The sequence below is a fragment of the Solea senegalensis genome, linkage group LG4 (genome assembly GCF_019176455.1).
Source record: "Solea senegalensis isolate Sse05_10M linkage group LG4, IFAPA_SoseM_1, whole genome shotgun sequence".
Taxonomy (NCBI): domain Eukaryota; kingdom Metazoa; phylum Chordata; class Actinopteri; order Pleuronectiformes; family Soleidae; genus Solea; species Solea senegalensis.
In genome coordinates this window covers 20388685-20414168 of record NC_058024.1, presented here as the reverse complement: position 1 = coordinate 20414168, position 25484 = coordinate 20388685, and the positions used below count along the sequence as shown (strand labels likewise).

Sequence of the window (25484 nt, the reverse complement as noted above, 5' to 3'; positions counted from 1 at the left end):
ACTTGAGTTTGTAAACCACTCACTCTCCCACGCCAAAGAAAATCTGCAGAGACACAGGTGCTGCTGGTCTCCTGCTGCCTCTGTTTGTGTCACTTTGTCAAACAGGATTTCAAACACCATAATCACAACATTACACATTTGACGTTATACTGATGGAGGCAGCAGTAGATCAACAGCTGAGCATCTTTGCTTCAGCACAAGGAAAAGCAAAAGGAAACTTCACTGTTGAAATGAAAGTGTGATCATTGACTCACCATTTCAGCAAAGAAGAGGATTTGTGAAGTGGTCCTGCTTAGTCATCTTCAGTCGATATCCTTTAAGTCACTGCAGTCACACATGGTCTCAGAGCGTCCACATTTACAGGAACAGGATCTGTGTAAAGAAAATGTTTGTGTTTGTTTTAGATGTGACTTGAATACATAGCTCATTATACAGGCTACATTTCATCCAAAACATGCACCCTGGGCTCATGTTATAGCTCAAACTATACAACATTATAATGTTTTGTTTTGTTTTTTTTACTTCAATCAACACCAGCCCAACTGCACCAAAACAAGACCAAAAAAAACACCCCACAACCAGAACTCACATCTGAACACACGGACACACAGTTCTGAAAGCGTTACTGTCATTTTTAATGTTTTGACAAGTTGTAACATCTACAAATAATTCTAGTTATTTAATCAGGGAATGGCTTTTACACACTGATATTATCTTTAGTGAAACATGCTGTAGCTCTGTGAACGTGCTGATGTTGTTTATGTGGATAAATCACAACATTAGAAGTATTTATACATGTTTGACTACCTGTTTATCTTGGAGATTAATGAACCCTAAAACTCCTTCAACTGGAACTTTATTCCTTTTTTTTTTTTTTTTACAATTTCCAGTGTGGCTTGTTGTTTCCCTCGCTGCATTTCGCTGTATTTGCTCCTTCAGCAAAATGTGCTGTTCCGGTAAAATCGCGGACCTGGCAACCTCAGTAAGCTGAAACGCTCCACGGTGTTTTCACAAAGTGTTTCTGCTGCGAACACGCAACACTAACTCATCTGATAATTCATCCGCCGCACTTTAAAAAAAAAAGTTATTTCCTGTTGACGTTTGAGTGCGGGGGAAACGATGACGTCATGGTCCAGGGACCCGCCCCCATACAAACGTCACATTACTTAACATCTTTCTTTTTTAAATCCCCTAAGGGACATAAAGAGGACCACTGTTTTTTTTCTATCTATCTATCTATCTATCTATCTATCATCTATCTATCTATCTATCTATCTATCTATCATCTATCTATCTATCTGTCTATCTATCGATCATCTATACCCATGGTTCTCAAACTTGGTACGCGGGCTCCCTGTGATACTTGGAGAAAATCAGAGATACTGTTCTAACGTTTGTGTTATTATATCTAATGTTTACAACGCCATTGTCTGTTTACGTTGTAACATTACAGCACAACTTACAGTCCTGGCAAAGATACTACAGCGTTTAGAGTCCTACGATGGCGTCGATGACGTCTTTACGGCAATCTCTTTTTTAGAAACGACAAAGAAAAAGATCTGGACGTGGCTTTAGAAGAAGCCGCTTATACAGTATGTACTTTAGGAATGGGCAAAGAAGAAGGAAACAGCAGAGAGAGAGGAAGTGGACGAGTGATTACATCCTTCCTGTTACTCTAAGGCCACCGTAGTTTCCCGACATGCTTGAGAAAGGGAAATTTAAACTACTAAAGAAAGAAATGTGTTAATAAGGAAAAGTGAAGACAGTGTCTTTTTGATTGACATGCTACAGAGCCGTGACGTCTGTGCTTCTTAAGTGAATTCAGTGTCAGAGGAGTCAGCTTCGACTGAACTTCTGAACACAGCGTTTCCAAACTACTGTACACGACACCACATACATCATTGACGACTGATCGGAAGCCTATACGATTTATTAAAAGAGATTTAGTTTCACACAAGCCGGGTTTGTATTTGCTGTTGATGTTTCCAAATATATGCTCACTTTTATCCATACATTAACCCGCCCGCCTCCTCCAACCTACATCCTACCTGCCCCACGAGCAAGACACTCATTGTAATTCGTGAATCCTATTACGATTGGCCCCAGAGTCGGCCTCTGCTTAGCAAATAAATAATGATAATGATGATGATCCCTCATCTTGTCACCGGGGCTCTCCCCCGGGGGACTGGCGGTGCAGGTGGAGGGAGCCTCTCCTGGTCTAATTGGTTCCAACCCTGCAGCTTCCTCTCCAGCCTTACCTCCCCGCTCGCCCTCCCTCACTTTCTCACTCTCACTTTCTCTCTCAGGGCCTCAGTCAGTAAAACTGTTTTCCTCTCAGTGTGTGTGTGTGTGTGTGTGTGTGTGTGTGAGTGTGTCATCATCATCTTTGCACACACACATCAGCACTTTCAGTCACTTTCAGTCTCTTTCTGTCACTTTCTGTCCTTTTCCCTCACACAGATGGACAGAAGTGGAAAAACACACGCACATGCACATCAGAGAGACATCTATGCATTGTGCTGTGCTAACAGGCTGTCTCTGTCTTCACATATAAGAGCTGGAACACACAGGAAACTATAGTTCCCACCCCGTTACGCGCCCCGTCAAGTCACACCACCTCATTACATTTTCACTTTTTTTTTTAAATTTGGAATCTCACAAGATTGTAGATTGAGTCATGGCGATTCATATTTGCACAAATCAGATTAGATGGCTGAACGGTGGCACCTCGGTGAATAATGGGGCACATAAAACAATTAAACCAAGTATCACCTGAGAAAATACCATTATCACCAACCTTAAAGTCAGCGACTGACTGTTCGCAGGAGGGAGATTTTTATTCCCAATCTTCCTCACATATACTTCACACACTGGTATAGTGAAATTAGATTAAGATGGAGCGAGAGATAAGGTGACTCTAATGATTATTATTTAATTTATCATACTTTTTTGTTATTTGTTTCATTTTCTACACACCAAATTCATATATACATATATGTATATATATATATATATACATATAAATACAGTATATGTATATATATACTCACACTGCATGGATCTGTGCCACACGTGCACCCTTTTTCTTGCCAGGGGAATAATGCACAACTCCTTATTTGGACATCCTGCGGCTGTGTGTTTATAGGTCACTTATTTAGGCTTTTATGCAACAATGTGTTGTTGAGTTAAAGTTATGATTCATCTTATACAGCATTTACCCACATTTTTGTTGCAAAAAGTGAACTTGACCCTGGATTACTCAAAAAGTAAAAGTAAAAGTTCTTCATACTGAAGTACAAGAGGAACTGATTCCAATGAAAGTGAAATCCTAAACTACTAATGAAAAAAGAGGTTTTATAATTTATATTTCTTCAGAAATTGATGATTACCCCATTTTTTGTTGCAACAAGTGAAATTTGAGCCCGGATTACTCAAAAAGCATACAGTAAAAGTACTTCATATTTATTTTTGTATGAAGTACAAGATGTACTGATTATTTTTGTTCATAAAAACGAGCCAAGTTTTTCCATATTTCACAAATTCAATCCGATTTTAAACATTTTGAGTACTTTTTGCTCAGGTGTGTTTATTTAGTTGGTGAAAATGAAAAAGAAACAGCCAAATACGCTGTGTTCTAAGTGTCAAGCTGCAAAAACAAACAGACAAAAAGGGTAAAAAAAAAAAAAAGAATTCTAAAAATAGTCCAAAATCTTTGGGAAAGGCCTAAAATGCTGTGGTGCTTAGAGGCAGCATTAGTATTGGTCCTTGGAAAAAGAACTTTCTCCAAAAATCAATAGATTCTCTGCTTGGCAAAGAGGATTTCTAACATAGTTTCATGTTTTTATGTTTTCCTCACTGGAGGAAAGATTGATTTTGATCTCTGACTGGCTGTAAATGTGATTGAGAACATGACGGACGGGTCAATGAGGTGACATCTGCATGTGCGGGGGACATTTTCACAAAGATCTTTCACTTCTCCGTGCCGCTCCACCGGCAGCACGTGTTGCAAATGACATATCACACGTTCAGGGATGCTTCCGTCGAGGTGACGAGTCGTGTGCAGCCTCAGACTGTACCCAGGGGTGTGATACTTGACACCTCCAACTCCCAAATTAAGGAGACGTGGATTGTGGAACTTGTAGAACAATCATGTGGTCACTGGATTCACAGTTACTGAACCACATTGTTTGAACCCTGTGAAGAGTATTATAAATGTACACTCTGGCACCTCTGCAAAGTTATTTCTGCTCACATGGTATAGACTCACTCACACCTCCTGTTGTTTTTCACAGTCGCAGGTGTGCTAATGCTTGGCTCAGACAGGTTATACATCAGCTCCGCAGCTGTTATTCACACTAAATACATACTGTCCTCCTCTTGTGTGCCAAGTTGGTTCATTGAGAAGAAGAGTACGTGTTGCTTTATATTTGGTGCAACGGGGACCTCTGTTGGGTGAAATCACCTTTACATGTACAAGTGTGTTTTAGTGCAGAGGTTTAATTAAGAATGTAAGAATCAGAACATCCATCCATCTTCTACTGCTTTATCCTCCACATGAGGGTCCTGGGGGGGGGAGCTGTGCCAATCCCAGCTGACATAGGGTGATAGGCGGGGGGACATCCTGGAGACATCGAGAGTCCATCACAGGGCCACACATAGACACACAACCATCCACTCACAGAATTAGATTATATATTATATGAATTATATATATGTGTGTGTATATATATATATGTATATATATATGTGTATATATACATATGTATATATATATATATATATATACACACATGTATATATATATATATTAAATGTAGCATTTCACTGTCCGTGGTCAGTTTTTTTGTTTCACTGAGCTCTTGTTGAAAGCGTATACACAGACCATCAAATTCAGTGTCTGATAACCTTTTCCAGCACTTGAGTTCAAGTAAAATCATTAAATCTTCATCCCCAACAAATGTTTTCCCAGCAGAGGTTAAATTTGCTTTTTGGTCATTTGGTCAACACTTTTTTAAAAGTCTTGTTTCACACTGTTTTTTTGTTAGCTCATCAGCTGATTGATGACCAGACAATCACAAGTCAAGCTAAGGGTACTCTGGTTTGGTTTTTGACCATGTCACACAGTCACCATCGTGTTCAGCAACTTAAGTTGCCATGGAAACAAGCTCATTTTAGGTCAAAAGTGAAGAATGAAGCTCAACATGCATGATAAGTCACATATTATATAAAGATCAGACACGAAAAGAAAAACATATAACATACATTACGTATCACATTACACATACGGGCTTAACTTCAGTTGCCATGGAAACGAGCCCATCCAAACTTTGCTTTTGAGGTCAAAAGTAAAGAATGCATGCATGTTAAGTCACACATCGTTAACTGAGTTCTGAGTGTAAGAAGTCCTTTTTGTTTACTCGAGTCCTTTGATTGATATTAATTAAAGCAAACACATGAAAATCATAGGTCCAAAATAAGAGTTTTCCTGCACTGTGATGTTTGGCTCTTAAAGGAATACTTCACAGATTTGCATGTAGCTTTGTATTACTGGAATAGGGGGAGTATTTTTGAAAAATTGTGCTTCCTAACCTCAGTTTCCCCTGAGTGGAGAAATATCTTCATTCTTTTCTTTGTTCCGTGCCCACCAGTGACACTTATTCCTCGAAACTGCAACGCTAATTCTGCACTTTTTAGACCCACTCGTAGGGGGCGGGACCTCATTCCCAGAATGTAAACAGTGTCCGCCATCTTTGCTAATAGTTACGCTAACAGGACCAGGAAGTGTCACTGGTGGGCATGTAACAAAAAAAAAAAGAAACACAATTTTTCAAAAATGCTACCTCTATTCTAGTAAAACAAAGCTAAATGCAAAGTATTACTTAAATTTGGCATCCCCCAGTGAAAGTAAAACTCCACAGCTCTGTCACCCCCACCATGTCCTTGCCCTCTCATATATATAAAATCCTCCACCCTCACAAACCAACAATCACCATCCTGCCTCCCTGGAGTGGCAGGTTCAAGAGGTCAGGAATGACAACATGGCAGCTGTGATATCCTCGACGCGGTCCTTTGGTCCAGTGCGGCGTGAAGCGGAGCCTGTTTCTCGGGAGGAAGTGACCCGTGTATGAAGGGGTGATCTGTCGTCCAATCACAAGGCCGCTGAAGCCTGGCACGGTTACCTGCACGGGCCTTTCCTCTGACAGACAACAGAAGAGGAAGGAGGGCGTGAGCAGACATGTCATCATCTGCATCTGAATGTGGAGTTTTCTGTGTCTGAGCGAGTGGAAGAGACACGTGCTGAATGACTAAACCAAGGATTTAGAACAAGCAAAAGGAGAAGAAAGAAGCGAAGGATTCTTTACGAATGGTGATCAGGGGACAATCTGAAGTGAAAATAAAGGATGAAGACAAAACTGCTTCAGTCTGTCTGGGTGCCAGCCAAGATATTCAGGCCTGTTTACAACCCTGGAATGTCTCCGCGGACTTACAGATGCCATTCCCCGCATTCCCGATCTCCCTCTCCATGTACAGCTGCTTTGGATAATTGCACTGCAGCCACATACAGAAAATAGCTGTGCATCCTTTCAGTGTCCTGAAGATGTCTCCATCTCAGCTGAGTCTCACCTCATTTGCTCCCCCGACATGAAAGGAGGTGCACACATTCTTAGCTTAGCACTGAATGACACCAGTAACTATGTGCGCACACACCACTTTTATCAAAGAAACCTTTCTACTGCTGTTACGATATGATGTTAAATAAAGGCACACAGGAAGTGAAAAGAAGACGAGTAATAATGTTTAATCTTTTCATACACAGGAAATGTCCCCAAACACACACATTACATGTATTAATCATGTTACTCTCTTCTTTTGTATGAGGTGGAAAAACAACGACTTCAGACAGGTTTTTAACCTGGTTCATTACAGTCATAACCCTCTTTAAACGTTACAATCAGAAAGTCAGCGTGAGCACAGAGAGACTGGATTAAAGTGGCAGAAGTGCTGGTTGCAGTGTGGTGGTTCGTACGTTGGTTTGCACCGATGCCTTACTGTTCAGAGTCCAAACGCATGCAGGTCTTTGTTCGTCGGCCCAAAACATTTGGTGGTGGAGACATGGAAGGATTATCCTCGTTTGTTCTGACTCTACACACTCAGTAAGTGATATATTCCTGTGATAATATTGATATTGCGTGTGTCGTTACAGCGGGCGATGGCGCTGAGATGAGAGCTGGCAGGAGGTCTGTCCTCCTCAGATCTCCTGCAGCAGGTTGGCGGGGAAGAAGCCGAGCTTGCGTCCCGTACTGACCTTCAGGTAGCCGTTCACCTCGTCACCCTTCTTCACCACGATCTGTAGAGACACACACACACGCACACACACACACACACACGGCAAACAGCTTCTCAAAATGTGTTTATGTGGATGAGTCGTGTCAGTGATTGAAAAACACTGTGAAATTCAACATCCAATAAATAGCACAATCTCAGTGAAACCAAATCCATTTAATCAGAATGTATAAATAAATATCAGTGTTTAACCCTTTAACACCTAACCATCAAAATGTCCGTCTGGACTATTTATTGCTTATTTTAACCATAAAAGGACCAGAAAATGTCCTGTGAGTAATTGCTTTTGTCCATTTTTTTTTTCCAGAATAACAACATCTGGCAATTATTTTCAATTTATTACATGTTAAAATACTGAAAACTAAAAGGTTTATTCAGAAGAACGCTGCAGACTTTGCGTGTTAAATTTGAAACTGGAACAGTATGAAACATATTTATAATAAATGTTTTTTGAGTCTTTGTCTCTCAATGTGCAAAAACAGGCAAAAAAAATGGAAACTATGTACAGGTGTTCTTCCCGCTCTCTCCTCTCTGGCGTCAAAGACGCTGATTCGCTGGCTTCCTGAAACAGCGCGAGTGAAATGACCATAATAACCACATGTTATCTCCGTCTTGCAACTTCTGGAAAACCACTGGAATTTTTCCGATAATCCAAACCGTCGCGTAACTATGGCGTCGTCAGCGATAAAGGCTTGAAATGCTCACAAACAACACATGACACACACAGTTCGGTCATTTAGGGATTAAAGGCAGATCATGAAAAAAGATTTGACCCCAACAGATAGAAGTGAGTGCGTCAAGTTGAGATTGTGTGTTGGTTTCATCGTCTCAGATTATATTTAACAGTATGAACAAACAAAAGGATCTAACACCTTTAGGTCAGGGTTCAAACGTGCTTGTTGACACGCCAGTGACCTTTCCAAAGACAGTCCCAGACACCGGTATGCGCTCCTGAACAGTTTCCACGACTTTTTACGAGGGGAATAAGAATTTAAAGTTGGAGTTGGGGTTCATTTACTGCAGCGGGGGTTAAAAGATGAACAGCTGCGAAGGTTGAAATCATCAAATCAGGACCGGACACAAATTGCTGGAACTACTAACACTTGTCTCCGCGTGTCAACGTGACGCATGCTTGTGTGCGTGAGTGTGTCTATTTCTGTATATGGTGTGTGTGTTTGTGTCTTAATATAGACGTGTCTATTTCAAGTCTTTTATAATCGCGCCAGGACACATGAAGACTGCATTTAAATAATTAACTGCGCCATATGGACTGCTACTTCTTTGAAATCACTGGTGTATAGAATAGAATAACAGTTTATTCATCTAAAGAGATATCTGATTCTTTATTACAGCCATTGTGCATAATGTGCAGTGTTCAGCCTTTTTCTGCATTTATAGATCTTCTTTGAAAACAGAATATGTCTTTCTTCATGAGTAAAGCGTCCATGTGTCGTGGATTATTGTGGCAGAAACAGCGAGCGTGTGAAATTGACGTGACCTGCAACCCGGCTCGTATTGGACGATAGCAGCTGTCAATCACGCCAGTCTGTTTTCCTCTAACCAGGAACATCATTTACAAAATTGACATCACGTGCCACTGAGAAGAAAACACCGAAGAGCATGAACTCCTCACAGAAACAAACGTTTACTGGTGTTATAAATCCAGTAGAAAAGTAGGCTCATTTACTCACACACTTCCATTCAAACTGAATTGTTTTTTTATATATCCTTAAATACTACATTCACTTTTTTTAATTATGGTCTATAGCTCACTCTTGGGGCTCCGCGGTGTACTATGTTAATAAATGTTAAGTAAAAGGCTGGAAAAACGTCAGCTCATTTATTTGGTAACCAGGTGCCAATCACTGCTTTAAAGTGCACGAGGGGATACTTCCTCCGCGTGTGTGTGTGTGTGTGTGTGTGTGTGTGTGTGTGTTAACCTGGTCCTTCTTCAGAGTGATCTGGCCCATCTCTCTGTTGCCCACAAAGGAGCGCGTCACCTTGTAGACTCTCTCTCCTGCTCGCACTCGGATGATGTAGTTGGCAGGTATGAATCCTGTCCTCTCACCAATCTTCCCCTGGCAGAAGAAAAGCTTTAACCCTTACAACACAGAGCATTACTCATTTCCCATGACTATGGTAAAACGTAGAGAGATAGATGGATAGATAGATAGAGAGATAGAGAGATAGAGAGATAGATAGATAGATAGATAGATAGATAGATAGATAGACAGACAGACAGACAGACAGACAGACAGACAGACAGACAGACAGACATAATATATACAGAGGTTATAAGGATATAGTGCAATATCACTACTAAAAATGCCATATAAAAATTAATCATAACTGTGACTCAACAACATAAGACAGAATAACAAATCCTGAATATGTGACCTATAAATACACACCCCAGGATGTCCATATAAGAAGTTACACCGAACCTAAACGCTCTTAAACACTTTAGAATCTGACTATTTTGAAAGAATCCTGACAAAGACAACTTGAAGATATTTGGACGTCCCACTTTCTTCGATGAAGGTGCATTGGAAGGAATTCACGCTATAAAAACACAGAGTGTAGGGAAACTTTCCAGGGGAAACTTACAACAACGTTAAACGCCTTTGTTTGTCATTGACGCTCTGATTTTTCACAGCTACATTATTTTAACAATGCCCTTTAGAGCCTGACTTAGAAGTTAAAGTCGACACACTCTAACGGCAAAAGCAGGTAATGACCAAAACCGAATGAACTGAATAATACATTTATATATATATATATATATATACATATATATATATACATATATATATATAGATATATATATAGATATATAGATATATAAAAAATAATAAAATGACTTTGAATATACTCAAATATGTATATAACACGACTCACCCTCCACCACTCCTCATTGGAGTCGTCTATCACGGTGATGCGGTCCCCGGCACTGAGGAATAAAATGGTGCATGAGCTCGGAAATATTTAAATATGAAATAATGACACCGGTTGGGTGCGTGCGACACAGATTAGCGTTACTTACTGCACATCCAGGTCGTCCTTCTCGATGGCCTTAAAGCGATAGAGGGCCAGGTAGTAGAACGACTGACTGAAGACGCCAATCTTTCCCGGCTGAGGCTTTTTACTCTGGAAAATCCCAAAGATAAAAATCATCTCATGTCTTTGTCAGAATCATCTCTGTTACATTTACTGCCATAATTCTACATTTTTCATTGACTTAATTCATCCCCACACGCTCTGACCTTGTCATCAGCAGGCGCTTTCTCACCCTTTTTGTCTCCTTCTGTGTTCGCTGGCACAAAAACAACAACAACAACAACAACAACAAAGAAAACAATGGGGATCTTAGTCAGGTCATGTCTGAAATATAAAGTCAGATTTGACGTGAAAAATTGATAAGACTGCAGAGAACAAAAAAAAAAGAAAAAGAAAAATACTTCTGTCAATAAACGCTCCCTAAATGTCGCACACTAGAACTTTAAAGAGAGACAGACGACGCGGAGACACTAAGCAGCAAAGGTCCCAGCGTAACTGCTCTCATTTGTCTTCTCCTTTAGTGCTGACACTTAGTGTTCGGCATGCACTCACTTCCTTCACCTCCCTCGTCCTCTTGTTTGGGCTGTGACTCATCTTCCTCCATCATCATCATCATCTGGACAATGCAGGAACAACAACAACAAGAGTCACACACCGGTTCAGCCTTCACGGTAACAGTGTTCACATACTGAATTGTACAAGCACTGAATAAAAAGGTCATTAAAAAAAAACAGAAGTAAAGAAAGTGATAATTCTGGATGAAATACAGTGAGTCTGCATTCTACGACACCGCCGTCGGATCACTTACGTTCTTCTTGTCCTCGGAGCCTTTCTTGCGCTCCTTGTTGGCCATGATCACACCGATCCTCAGAGTCTCAAACACTGGGTCAGTGCGGTTCGACTGTGCTGTCAATCAACACGTCATCGGTCAGTGAACGGAGAAAACACGGCCGTGGATAAGAAGAATAAATATGTGTCAACATCAAACATTTACTCTATTTTTGTTATTTATATCTGGAATGGAATTAGTTTCCTTTCGGGTAATAGTGGTGATGGTCATTGACGCAGGGACTCACAAAAGGGCAGCAGCTGTGAGACGGTGGCGTTCTGCTGACTGCTGTACAGAGGAGAACTGTATGCTCTTCGGAAGCCTGGAGGCTGAAATGAGAAAACAGACTCAGACATACACAAAATAGAACATCAGAAATATGATCAACGAATGTTACCGTGTGCAACACAAATCTCACAATTTTGCCAAAACACCTCTGGAACTCCACATAGGACTGACACTGGTGGTGGATGCTGGTTTTGCAGTTTTTACATCGCAATGCAAACTTGTTGTTTACTAAAGAAGACAGAAAACAAAGCAAAGTCAAGTGTCTGACTTGAGGTCGACGTGCTACTAAAGTACAGTAGGAAGATTAAAGAGGAGCATACAGACGATCATGCGAGCGCAGACGTCACAGAATTTGGGTTTCTTGCAGTAGTGGTCTTTGAACTTGTGAGGTCTGTCATTGACTGGTTTCACTGGCTCTGAGGGAGGAGGCTCCTCCCTCTCCTCCTCTTCTACCTCCTCGTCGTAGATGAAGTAGACCTGGAGATTGAAGGAGAAAAAGAAAAAGAAATCAATAATTGGTGACTAAACACTGTCGTGTCTGCCAGGATGTTTTAAATGAAGCAACAAGCGCCAGGTCTGGCGTTCCACTGCATTGTTTCCTGCTCGTTTCTTTATTACCCTGCACCGCCCACCATCTTATATAAAAACACTTCTATTAATACTGAACCACCATGAGATCTGAGTCACAGAGTCTGTCTGGTCTTCACACTAACTCTATCATATCAGCCAGAACCATGAATAATGGCTTCAGAGCTGTCAGCGCTAGTGTGTCTTTCTTTGTTGTTGTTGACATTCTGCAACACATGAAACACAAAGAGAATTTTTGGACTTTTATGGACTCACACTCTCTCTCTCTCTCTCTCACTGTGTGTGTGTGTGTGTGTGTGACAGAGAGAGAAACCACAGGTGGAACAGGTTTAAAGGGCTCAGATCTGAAAATAGCCTTTAACAGAGAACAACAGAATTCCCAACTGGATGTAACAAAGCTCGACATTGTGACTAGTCAAAGAGAGCCACACGCACACGCACACACACACACACGCACACACACACGCAGACACACAGTCTTGTGCAGCAATTCTTCTTATGACTCTGCATTGACTCCCATTCATTTGGACAGTCTCAACAAAGCTATAACCCGTTAATCCCTAACCCCAACACAATTCTTAGCCCTAAGCGCTCTCAGAAATTCTGTTTCGCCCCATTAGGGCCAGGGTTTTGCTACTGGTCCTGACAGGGTCAGTGTTTACGAACAAGAAAAAGGTCCTAAAGAGGCAACAAAAACAACTGGCAGTGCAGAAGCCTCCTGTGGCTGTCAGGCTGTGGATTTACGCTACAATAACTGATAATACCAGCGACGGTTCACACATTACACCGCTGTTACTCTGCAACTCTATTTAGCTGTAAAGATCCCTGAATAAGCTTTAGTCCCCCCTCCCAACACCTGACTGCAGGCATCAGCTCACACTTGATATGAACAAACACTCTCTGTTGAACTGTGGGTCAGTAAAATGAATGAAAACGATGAAACATGTGCAAAATGTTTTCTTCTCTCATTACGAACCTAACTTTTAAGGCGTATTCAGAGTTGTCGAGGGTTTCCTGTCTCACAGCTTCCTGCTCCCCCAATACAGTGGTCAAGAAATATTGAATTTAGATGCAAGAGACTTTATGAGAGAATTTATATTAATTTAATCTGATAATCCAGAATACATCTGACACGTAAACCTTAACACGTGTGTCACATGGTGTCGGACGTTGAGTGGCGACTCACCATGTTGTCCTCCTCCTTCACCACATTATCAGGGAGGGGGGGGTTGTCATGAAAATCCACAGAGTCCTTGTCGTCCAACCTGTTGTCGTCGTTAAGGAAACAAAATGTTAGAAAGCAAAAAAAAAATCTCACTCATTTTCTACCGCTTTATCCCAGCTGACATAGGGTGAAAGGTTGTGGGGGTGGGGGTCACATTCTGGACAGGTCACCAGTCCATCGCAGGGCATAATAGAGACAATCCACCGTTCTCTCTCACGTTCACACCTACTGTCATTTTACAGTGTTCAATTAACCTCGGCATGTTTTTGGACTGTGAGAGGAAACTCACATGCACACGGGGAGAAGAGAACGTGCAAACTCCACAAACTGCTATTCAAACTGGCAACTTTCTTTCATTTTCTTCTCATTATTATTATTGTCAGTGGTATGTAATTATATATATATATATATATATATATATATATATACTATTAAAATATAAATTTTATCTTGTAACGTCTTCCATATTATTTCTTGCTGCTTTCGAATTATTTTAGAGAACGATTCAAACAGTGAACACAGACATTTCGTGCAAAAAAAAAAAAAAAATAAATAAATAATACAAAACTTTATCTGCCAAACACGCGAGGGCCTTCTGAGTTTAAGGGGAAGGAGCAGAGTGAACTCACGAATCATAATGAGCCATGCCGTCCGGTCAGTCCTGTCTTTGTTCCTCCAGATCTTGGGATTCAACCAGCAGATGTCACTGTGGACAGAAAACACACCAGCATCATTATTATCTATTTCATTTTAAAAAAGTGATCAGGAATCTCTGTCATTTGGTAATTTAATGATAATAAACAACAGTTTTGTCAGGGCTGTGACACTTGACCTCAAACATGTTGATGTGCCTCTTGTTTTTCCTTAAATAAAAATGTTATTTCAGGTATTTGTTTTGTTTTTTCAGTGGACGTTGGACTCAACTACAACTTGAAAGCTTGCAAGGTTTTAACACGACTCCTTTGTCCACTGCAGAGTATTTAGAGATTGCTCTATTTGATAAACCCCATTAGTGGCATGAATAGGAAAAGTGTATTTAACACTCAACAGCCCGGCAGCAAGGACTTAAAGAGACTCAAGAAGGGGACATCTTTATTCTGGATGCATGCACATGCATAAATAAAAACAACTGACCGTGAATGTTGAATCCACTTCTTGAATCACTTCAAAATGACATGGATCTTATAAACGTAACAGTCTTCAGCTTCCTGGGGTTTGTGTTCATCTTATTCTGCCAGCCTGGTTGTTCCTTTACAACTTTCCAAATGAGGCTCCAACAGGTGGGAGATTTGGATGAGTAATGGTCAACCCAGCCCAGCCCTGCCTATGTATGTATGCATGTGTGTGTGAGTGAGTGCACACATGTGACTGACTGTTTGGGACAGCTGAGCACTTCAAAAGATGTGAAGATGAGAAGCTCTCCCAGAGGAGAGGTTAAAACCCCCCAAGAGCTCTGCTTCCCCTCACTCAGTCAAGAGCAATGTTAGCATATTATGCCTTATGCAGTCCATCCATCGAGGTGGAGCTGGCCTAATTCAAGTCAAACAAAACCACGTGACACCAAAGATGTTTTCATAGATTTTTTTTCTCCACTTTTATATTTTTAAAAACAAACAAAAAATAACAGATTAAATAAAATTTACAGTAGACATATGCAATCATTGTGCACTTTAACTACTTCTTCTGATACGTTCTGCACAGCTGTCAACAAAAAAAACGCAAACACGGTGGGGGCGTCAGGGTGGAGCGAAGGGGGGGGGTGTGGGTCAGGAAGTGAGGTAGAGGGCAGAAGAAGAGGAGGAGGAGGAGATGAAGAGGGGGAGGAGTAAAGGATAAAGGAAGGCCTAAACTTTGCCACTCAGGGAAAGAAAGAAAAAAAATCACTGAATATATAGATTTATTTTGTTCCTTACATCACTTATATAAATATATTGAACCCCAAAAAACAAAACAAAAAAAAAATTCTCAGGAAAAAAACAGCGCAATACAGAAACCCACAACAGCAGTAAGGCAAACAGAAAGCAAGAGAGGAGAGAGCAGAGAGTACAGGAGAGGGACAGAGGAGGAGAAAAGGCAGGAGGCAGTATGAGACATGACAAGAAAAGAGGAGGGAGGAGCAGCACGGAGAAGAGCGGGAGCAGAGAGAGTGTGCAACTGTGCGTATGAAAATGTATAAATATGTGAGTTCAGGAGACAACTGGGTGACGGAGAGCTGAGAGGGAGAGAAAGAGGAGGCAGAGGAAGAAGGGTTAGAGAGGGGAGGGGAGGAGGAAGAAGAGGAGGAAGAGGTTTAACTGAGGTCGACTGTCCAGTGTGTTTTTGTTATGTGCTACGTGACCCTGTTGCCTGTGTCTGAGTGTCTGTGTCTCCTGGTAAGCGTGTGTGTGTGTGTCTGTGTGTGTGTGTGTGTACGTGTGTGGCATTGCATGGTTTTGTATGATGGCAGCACACATTCCACGGCAACAGTGAAACACATGCTCACGTGTCTTGTGTGCTCTTCTGCTATATAAATACAAAACAAAAACGATGAATAAAAACAAACAACAAAAATCATATTTGCAACCAATCACCAGCCACCTCATTATTCACACCTTCTTCCCTTTTATACATTTAACAACTCAAGTTGTTTTTGTTTGTTTTTAAATTGTACATGAAGAGTAGTCCCCCGCACTCCTTCCTTTTCCACCAATCCACCAAGGGTCTCTCTTCCTGTCTGTCGCCATCATCCCCCGTTTCCTTTCACTGAGAGCTGGCTCTCTCAAGCACACGCAGGTCATAGTTCTTTTTGGCGGCCCTAAGTTTGAAGAGGCTAGCCCCACTGTTGTTGAGTTTGAAGGAAGCACTCTGCGCAGCCATGGTGCTGGGGAACACTGCCACGACTGTGTAGAGGTGAGCTGGGTCGTGGCCGTCAATCCTCATTCCCCCAGCTCCCATACTGGCCCCGGGCCCAGGAGGACCTGCACCAGGACAGGGGCCGCATCCTCCCGCTCCTCCTCGGCCTCCCTGCGGCTCCTTCAGCCACTGGATCTTGGCACCACACATCGACAGCTGGTTGAAGAGCTTTTCGGCCTCTGGACGTGAAATCCCCTCTGGCAGGTCCGTTACCTCGAGTACTCGACTCAACACTAGAATAAGAAGGAGAGAGAGTCAGCGTGAGACCGAGGATGTTGGCATGATTGACAGAGTCGTGTATTTTGAGAAACCTGGCTCTGTGCGTTTGCTTTTCTGTTTAGGCTAGATGCTTCTGTTTTTGTGCAATGTGCATAAAGGAATTACGGTGTGGCCATTAAGACTTTTAGGTTTAGGGGTCGCCACAGCGCATGATCCACATATTTGTTTGTCTGCTGATGACCTTCCTAATGCAACCCTCTGATTTATGTGCGCTTGGGACCAGCATGAGGAGTGCACAGGATGTGGCCCCCATGTGGCTGGGGTCAATTTAGAGTGCCCAATTAACAGTAAGCAATAGGGATTGGGTACCTTAGCCCTTGACCTGACGGGGGCTTTAGGCTTGGCCAAAATGTCCCAGGAAAAATACTCGAAGGAAATCCAATTAGGCGATTTACAGCGGCTGTTTACACAACATTTTTAAATGCTGCGCTACAAGCTAATCCCAGTGTGCTCACAACTCAATGTTTATTTAATGGTCTCCACACCAGATGGAGGAGTTTGTGAGGAGAAAACAACACAGACATAAAAACACGAAGGCGGACTCGCGCTACATGCTGTGTCCTCTTTCACATATACCTGAACAACACAGTGTGACAGATTGTATGAACCCCTGTAGAAAAATAGAACAGCACTCGGAGAAGACGTGCTGGTCTGTGCGTCTCAAACCTACCAACGTCAGTGGTGCCGAGATCTGTTGACGCAGATTTGAGTGTTTGTTTCTTCCCTCGAGCGCCGTGTTTCATCACTCCTTGACTCTAAAACACAGCAACAGTTATTATGGAGTGTATAACTAACATGCAGTGACATGTCAAGACACTAGGTGGGGGTACAAGCAACAAAAAAAAAAAAGATTACTGCACACTGGGGGGTATAAGGAGAGGTGATGAAAGGGAACATGATGGGACAGCTCACAATGAATTATGGCTTCATTTTAAATGTCTACAACATTATTATCTCTTGCTTACAGAGAGGGAACATTTCCACACAACATGCATTTGATGACTGATCTTTTACATAAATAAGGTTTTCTTTGATACGTATTTGATTACAAATGTCATCAGTTCCCCCCCTTTTAATCACCTTTAGTACCATTAAGAACAAATGACAAACAAGTGCATAGTATTAAAATGACTATTTAAATGATAATTTGAGTAGAAAACAGATATATGCCTCGCACATTATAATCTGAATTCATGACATCTAATTACAAAAGGCAGTTCTCACTTAAAACACCTTGTTGATTGAAACACAATCAATATTTGCATGCACTCTGACTGGAAGGTCCATTTTAAAAAAATATCCCAAACCCTCACAACATCACAGTTTGGACTTGGTACAAAGGCCTGGGCAGCACTAACCTGATGTGAGCTGTAAGAGGACTGGCCATGTATGAGGGGAGGTGGACAAAGGCTGTACTGGAGAGGCTGCCCCAACAGAGAGTAGCGCCCATCACCTAAAACAATTTAAATTGCAAGTTAAAGACCAAAAAGATCAATCCTTTTTGAGTGGCAGATGATTTCGTTATCAAAACGAAGTTAATATAAATAAATACGAGTGCATTTATTCCCAAAACAACTGCAAAAAACACTATGCATAATGACAACATGTCAGGAACCACTGCCTGACGCAAGACTATATTTGCATGATTAGTCATTCTTTCCAAATGCTTTGGGCCCATAGCCACCTGACAAGGTTTAAAGGGTTGCCGAGTCAAGTCTGACCTGGAGTTCAAAAAGAAAACTGTACACTGTTTGTAACGCTGAATTTAAATACCCAAAGATTCACGCTTTTAACAAATGATGTCATACATTTATATTTACTTTCATAGTAAATAGATTTTGTTGCTGAGAATACGGATGCAAGAACTGTGCTCTAAAATCGGGGAAGGACACACAAACACACACACACAGCACTATCTTACCCACTTGTGTTTATCCACTCTTAAGAGTAATAATCGTAGTTTATCATCTGTATGTAGGGGAGTCAGTCACTTCACATTTCAGCATTTACATGTCACATTTTCCTCATACTTGCTCTCTGTTGAGTATCTCCGTCTGTGTGTGTCTTTGATTTTAAACGTTGAACCTTACCTTGGGCTGGTCCTCCTGCCCGGGAAAACTGGGAAATGAGGGGTAATGGTCCAAGGCCTGGACAGACACTGCTGACACTGCCAGAGGGAGATGGAGTGGGAGACTGAGTGGGGGATGCCAGGGGACTCGTCAGCTGCGTACTAGCCTGGACACACACACACACACACCCCAAAAATAAATAATAAAACAACATATTCATCATCAAGAAATAACCATCCTTTTATAACAAAATGCCCCACAGATCTAAATCATGTTTACAATTAAGCAATATTACAAATGACCACTGGGGTGTGTATACCTGTGGAGTGTTGTCAGGTTTGTAGAGCTCTCCTGGTTTGCTGGGTCTCTGTTCTAAGCTGTAGTACTTGCATGGGTTCCACTGGACCAGAGGAGGATTCTGGGAGGGCTGTGGTCCATTGGGGACGCTGAGCTGCATTACCATCACCCCAGGTCCTGGAGGGGGAACCCCTGAACAGAGAGACAGGCTCACGTGTATTTAAAAGGGGATTTATGCCGTTTTTAGTGCATATGTGAAAAGCTCTGTACTGAGCCCTTTCCATTTTTGTTTGAGAGACCAAATGTGCATCTTTACATAACTGGCAAGTCAATGTATCAACACCAAAAAATATAAAAAATAATGATGTACATCTAAATGTAACTTCCAAGTAAAATAATGGTTGAAACAAAAAAAAAAAAAATGTTTTGGTTATAAACCAATTACCAAAGAACATATTTGATATCCAATTCCACCAAAGAATTCTTCTCTACTCTACATTCCTTATTCTCAACAGGTAACATAACCTGCTGACAACATCACGTACAATACAGGACCCAAAGCTTAAAGTGTCAGGGCTTCAAAGTTTGAATAGACAGCTTGAAAACATATTGAAATATAATTTTAAGAACACATGACTGACGTGCAGAACATGGGCCTCCTTTATTGCCAATTAAATTCCTTTTTTTTTTCTGTTTTTTAACAAATAACCACACACCTGAATAAATGCCACAGCAGAGGTTATAAAAGATAACAGGACTATCAATTCGGTCAACATTTACTTAAGGCCAAATGAGAGCGCATGGTCTTCATGATTTCTTTAAACATGACCTTTTATCGTCGATCAAGTGCTTTGATGGACGTGTTCAACGTGTGAACCCTATGCCTCAGTCTGAACTATCGCCCAGATACCTTTCACCTGATTTTATAAAGAACAGTTGCATCTTCACGATTGGTCAATATAGAATAACAAAGTACACTGTGACTTTACAACAGGCAATCAATCTGACCAGTCCGATCAATGCGTTCAGCACAAGTTCTTCTTAAGCAAAGTTTTAGTTTTGAGTACATCTAGTATTTAAAGAGCATCCGAGGAAACGTATTCTAGAGGTCAGACAAATTATAAACATTATAGACATTTGTTTCAAATGTAATAAAACACAAATAAGACTACACTCTCACTATTGTAGGCCTCACCTGAATATTGCTGCTGCAACTGCTGAGGGTTGCAGGGGGATGGTGACTGTGTGATTTGATACTGCTCATTGCTGGGGGGCTGTAGATAACCTACTGATGGGCTGCAGCACATACACAGAGGAGGAGAAAACAATTACAGGCATTCAACAGGATGTATGGAGTACGCTTCAATGTTTAGCAGCAATTGTACATAATTCTACTTTTTTCTTTTTTAACAGTTTTAATGGTCTTAATGTCTTTTGTACAATATGATACATTTTCATATATACCTTGTGCTATTCTGCTGTGTAGGGGTGATAACACTGTAGTAGACAGGCATGGGTCCCTGAACAGACTGGCTGACCGGTACCATCACCTGCTGCTGGTACTGCTGCTGCACCACCTGCTGATTCTCATTTCCCACAGGCACCTGGATAAAATGGAGGGGTCAAAAGAGAAGAGAGATTTTATTTATGTTACTGTTATTGGTAAACGCCTCACATTTTACTTTGTCTTATCCTTGTAGCTTGGTTTCAAAAAAACACAAGTCCATTTTTATTTTATAAAAATGTTATTTTACACAAAGGTTTAGAATAGTATCTGTAAAGGTTATTGCGTTTTACACCGCCAGATACTAATACTATGCTTAAGACTGACATGTGTAGATGAAGAACTTTAGTAGCAACAGTCTGGTGAGACATCTCACTCATGCTACTCAGAAAAACAGGGTTACCTTAAGTAACACACAGGTGACTTAACACAGGTGACTTAACACTGTCTGTACCTGATATGATGGCATCTGCGGGTACTGGACCATTATGCTTTGCATTTGTCCTCCCATGCCCGCTCTCTGGGAATTGAGCAGACCAGTGTTTTGGGGCTGCTGCACACTCATCATGCTCTGGTAGCTTGACTGCTGGCTGGGCATCATTGTCTGGAGACCTGACGAAAAAAGACAACAGTAGGAGAGGAAGAATGTCAAGATGTGTATTAGTACAAGTACAAGTGAGGGCAAAATGGGTGGTAGAAAACCAATGACTGAGGAATTCAGAATTCAGGAATACAGAAGAACACATGTTCACTAAGTGTGTAATGGTTTATTCAGGCTAACTGTCAGACAAAACTTATATCGACAAGCTACTCATCAATTATATTTCAGCAATTACATCTTAAACAAAGGGAGTGGAAGACAGTTAAATGGTGCTTATTTCAGTGTTCATGTCTATGTTTCTTTTAAGGATAAATCTTCTTCATGACCATATTCTTTTTTTCCCAAACCAAGGAATATTCAGTTGATACAAAGTCACACTGACCGCAATGCTCATGGTCCATGCGGTTTTTGGCAACCCTCTGCTAAAGATCCAGAGTCCAATTATGCTGCCAACAATGTCTACGTCTGTCGCGTACTGAATAAACACACAGTGAACCTTCAAGGACCCTGAATTAAAGAGACCGATGGATAAATCTCTCAAGGTTTTTCCATGAAAAGTAGCGAGATCTATTTTGGTCAAAACATATTTGACTTGGCAGACCATGGTTGTTTAAGATTAACCTTTTACCAGGTTGACTTGTTCTAAACAGAATTGTTCTGTTCTATTTACATTTTTAATTTATAGTGATAAAAACACTGTATATCAACAACTAAAAATATTAAGCATACAAAAGACTGGGTCTGTGTTAAAAAAAAAAATAATACTAGTAGTGATACTACTACTACTACTTTAGCTATATAGAAATAAGTTAATTGCACACATGTACATCAATGTAGACAAATGTACTGACCTGACTGTTGTGTGGGCTGAGGCATAGGTTGAGTGCGCTGGGTAGGATAAGACACCTGGTGAGATATGGGTTGGGGCACACGGTACTGCTGGCCTGAGCTGGGATACTGACCAGGAGAGTAGTATGACACCTGTATCTGAAGAAGAGCCACATAATTTTTTTTAAGAAAAGAACATAAATTTCACAGTAGTGGGGACTGCTTTTCTCATACATGACAACATTTAGCCAATCTGGGCTACTGTAGCAGTGCCAATATTTACACTCGTATTATTATTATTATCTCCACCTCCCACACCTTGGGCAATAAAAGACATGAAAGTAAAAGTCTACCATCTCAGGACTCTGCAAATTGTAAAAATTTAGAAAATATTCTTTAACATCCCTATGACTAAGTACAAATACTGAGAACATAAGCAGTGATTACTGTCTTGTGGGTGACCCAACCCAATGTCAATTCTGTGAAAAAGACATCTTTTGAATCTTAACTGTTAACTCTTTGTCTAACCTATCTGTCTCTTTCCTCGTCTTCACCTGTCCAGTAGCTCTTTTGGTGAATCATCTGTTACATTCCTCATCTCCTCAGCTTTCTCCTCCTGTTCGCTTCTCCTGTCTCCTGGCCGGCTCATCAAAGGGCTGCTTGTGTGCCAACCACAATCTAACTGATTGTATAGTAGCACACCATAAATGAAGTATTCTATCCCATAGGGGACACATGCACATTATTCCACGTGGGCTGAAAGACTGACATGACAGACAGAACATCAGATAGACATTCGATGCACCCAGGCTGTTTTAAAATGTATGACTTAATACAGTGTAGTCCGGCTTTTGTTCTTTGCTAAAATCGTATCTTCCCTCCATCTGTTACTCTCCATGCTTTTTTTGCGCTTTTCCCCTGTCTTGTATCCATATAAACAGTTGATCTATGTCTTCCATTTAACGTTGGTATACTTTCATACATTTTTTTTTCCTTGTTCCCATATCCGGACTTGTGCTGCTACAGCAACAAGAGTATAATCTTCCAACATGTCTTCTAACCTAACTTGCGCTTGGTTGCCTTCACCCCTTAATAAAATAAAATAAGCTGCTTCTGTCCACAGCCCTCAGGTCTTGCCTAAGTGAATTAGCTTGGTAGTAACAATCAGAAACAAGTAACCAGTGCAAACATATGAAACAGAAAAAGACCACAAAGCTATTTCTGTTTTGATCAAATAATATATTATTTGAGGGTATTATGCATGGCCAGAATGCCACCTGAATAGACCCAGGGCTTGATTTCCAGTACTGCCATTCACATATGTTCTCCTACTTGCGGGTCAAAGACTGGGGAGGACATCTCCAAGTCCAACTCCAGTCCGACTAAGTGGACAAATAGTACAAATGCAGTAAATGCAGAGTAATTGGACTTTGAATTGCATTATCATGGTATGTTAGTCCAGCTAAGACTACCTTGATTTTAGTCAGACAAATGTGTTTTACATGACATTAAGAAAACCAAATGATTTTCTTAGTCTGACGCAGTGACCGACATGTCATAACTCACTCTGTGTTTTTTTTGTTTGTTTTACTTATAATTCCAACAAGGAATTATAAGATGCAAACATTTTATTTTAAAAATGTACAATGGGCCCTTTGCATAGCAACCATTTCGACAAGTAACACTAAGAAAATAGTTGAGTTCCGTTTATCTTCCTTAGTTTCAGGGTGCATGCCGATTCACACGCACTATCCTGACGTGCATGAACTTAACAGAGCCATCAATAATGTAATCAGAATCATCTGTGTTCTTCTAAAACATGTAAAAATGGTTCATTATCTGGTAACTTCCAATTAAAACTACTGGATGACTATGTTGTCTAAAACTAATTAAAAGTCACACTTGCAAACTGTATTTTATCTGTTTTATCTTTCCTGTTGGTACAAAAAAGGACAGCTGGATTTATAAATCAAAGTACCCTCAAATCAAAAGATTTCAAAGGTAGATCTTAAAGACAGACTTTGTTCCATTAAACCAAATTTTTATAAAGAGAGAAATACTTGAGACTAAGATAGACGGATAAGGTGCCATCTATGGTGTTGCATTTTGTATAAATGGTGTTTGTTTGGTGTCCACAGATTTTGAGGACACATAATGTGGATTTGGAAAGAGAAAATATATTAACAGTGCGTTTGTCAGGTAGGGTCAGCAGTTATCACTTCCATGAAACAGAAAATTACTTACAAGAAAACATTCAATGGTAATTGCAAATCATTTCTATACATGTACAACAAGCAGCATGTTGCAACAAGACCTTATGATACACAACACAAGACGGATACAGTGCTACAGTATTTAACTGACCAGGTAGAACTGCTTTTCAAGTCAATTAAACACTAAAAGGAATGTGCTCGTCACACAGAAGATAACCAGAGTGACAAGCAGAGGAGTTGCAATGAATATATTAAAATATGTCTCTGTTAGAGAGGTGTATTATCTGTCAAAACCAGAATAACATTCTAGAAGAGGTGTCTGATGCCTGCAAACAGTGTACCTGTTGTTGTGGAGGGGGCTGCATGTAGCCTTGTGGGGGCGGTGGAGCCTGCATGACAGGCTGAGATGGAGGAGGTGGTGGAGGTGGAGGATGAGGGTGTCCAGTGGCAGGCTGGTAGCCAGATGGAGGTGGCATTGGTTGACCAGTTGTAGCCATGATGTAACTGGTCTGAGTGGGGTGCTGGGATAACACCGTGGGAGTAGCTTGATACATAGGGGGAGGCTCAGGGTTCTCGCTGGACCCCTGCCGACTCAGCGTCATCTGGGTGAACTGGGGGGCCAACTCTTCTCCCTTGGAGTAATGGGAATTATGTCATCATGAACATTTACTTACAAACAGCTAAATATTTTCAATTTGCCCCACACTGCATTTCATATTGCAGCAGGGTGCAATGTGTTTTGTTTTAAGGGATGGGCTTTGGCTGAAATATAAACTAGAAGACCAAACACAGTACAAAAACAGATGCTTTAGTTGTTTTCATATTAAAGGAAACCTTTTTTAGCTCTGCCACTCAGCATTAAATCATAGCAATGACACAAAACACAATCATTAAAATCCTGAAACTAAAAAATGTCTGAGAAAAAGTATCACTTGACGGATTCTTTGCAGCAAAGACAAACTTTTTTCTGTATTTCTGTACTTTTTCTGTAAATATGAACAAATACCTGACTAACACACAAGTTGTGAACAGCAAGTAAAAGAGTGCAAGAGTCTTTAGTAGAACACATTAGATGAGCGTTAGAGTGTCAATAATGCAGTCTTTAACTGAATTTATATTGAGCAATAACACTACAAGAGGTGTCAGTACCATTGTGTACTGCTGGGGAGGAGAAACTGGCAGGAGAACCTGGGGGCAGGAAGGGCTGGAGTAGGAGACAGGCTGAGAAGGCTGCAGAGATGCCACCGGCTATAAATGCCATCAGGAGGAGGGGGGAAATAAAAAAAGCAGAGCAAAAAGAGAAATGAGCAAGCCATTGAAAGGGGGCGTCAGAGGAAGACAGAAGTAAGAGAAATGGAGATACAGAAATATGTAGGTTAGAACACTGAGGAAAAGTTATTGATGAAAAGAAATATTGACGAGCGAGTTGAAATATAATTTCTACAAAAACAATTGAACAATATAGCAGCT

General features: G+C 40.9%; 3 protein-coding genes across 14 annotated transcripts in view; all 3 read right to left on the bottom strand.

Annotated features, from left to right (window-relative positions):
• Positions 1–373, bottom strand: part of LOC122767590 (neurexophilin-4) — a 106710-nt gene extending 106337 nt beyond the window's left edge. The window contains exon 1 of the mRNA XM_044022948.1: positions 255–373. Coding sequence (XP_043878883.1) covers positions 255–257 — 3 coding nt within the window. The 5' untranslated portion in view covers positions 258–373. The remainder of the gene's footprint in view (positions 1–254) is intronic.
• A 6401-nt stretch (positions 374–6774) lies between these two features.
• On the bottom strand, positions 6775–14888 carry LOC122767901 (SH3 and cysteine-rich domain-containing protein 3-like). Its single transcript, XM_044023471.1, has 13 exons — positions 14466–14888; positions 13961–14037; positions 13293–13371; positions 11839–11995; positions 11649–11746; positions 11478–11559; positions 11210–11307; positions 10954–11017; positions 10608–10657; positions 10388–10491; positions 10243–10294; positions 9285–9422; positions 6775–7348 (listed from the first exon to the last, which is right to left on the bottom strand). Exons 2-13 carry the CDS (start codon positions 13975–13977, stop codon positions 7250–7252), a joined length of 1038 nt encoding a protein of 345 aa, XP_043879406.1. The 5' UTR covers positions 13978–14037; positions 14466–14888; the 3' UTR covers positions 6775–7249.
• A 59-nt stretch (positions 14889–14947) lies between these two features.
• The window catches only part of LOC122767899 (R3H domain-containing protein 2), a 38889-nt gene continuing 28352 nt past the window's right edge, over positions 14948–25484 (bottom strand). For 8 of the 12 annotated variants that reach the window (XM_044023459.1, XM_044023460.1, XM_044023458.1 and 5 more), the window contains 11 exons: positions 25164–25262; positions 24356–24646; positions 21825–21960; positions 20827–20984; positions 20333–20472; positions 20064–20164; positions 18891–19060; positions 18593–18737; positions 17861–17955; positions 17173–17257; positions 14948–16456 (listed from right to left, as the gene is read on the bottom strand). In XM_044023459.1, the coding sequence (XP_043879394.1) occupies positions 16071–16456; positions 17173–17257; positions 17861–17955; positions 18593–18737; positions 18891–19060; positions 20064–20164; positions 20333–20472; positions 20827–20984; positions 21825–21960; positions 24356–24646; positions 25164–25262 (1806 nt within the window). In that variant the 3' untranslated portion in view covers positions 14948–16070. The remainder of the gene's footprint in view (positions 16457–17172; positions 17258–17860; positions 17956–18592; positions 18738–18890; positions 19061–20063; positions 20165–20332; positions 20473–20826; positions 20985–21824; positions 21961–24355; positions 24647–25163; positions 25263–25484) is intronic. The other 4 variants (XM_044023467.1, XM_044023469.1, XM_044023468.1 and 1 more) reach the window with 1 other exon arrangement.

Coding starts and splice junctions, on each gene's coding strand:
- LOC122767901 (XM_044023471.1), bottom strand. Junction 11,308..11,477: donor CTCACAGCTGCTGCCCTTTT/GTGAGTCCCTGC, acceptor GTTGATTGACAG/CACAGTCGAACCGCACTGAC. Junction 10,658..10,953: donor GGACGAGGGAGGTGAAGGAA/GTGAGTGCATGC, acceptor TTTTTGTGCCAG/CGAACACAGAAGGAGACAAA.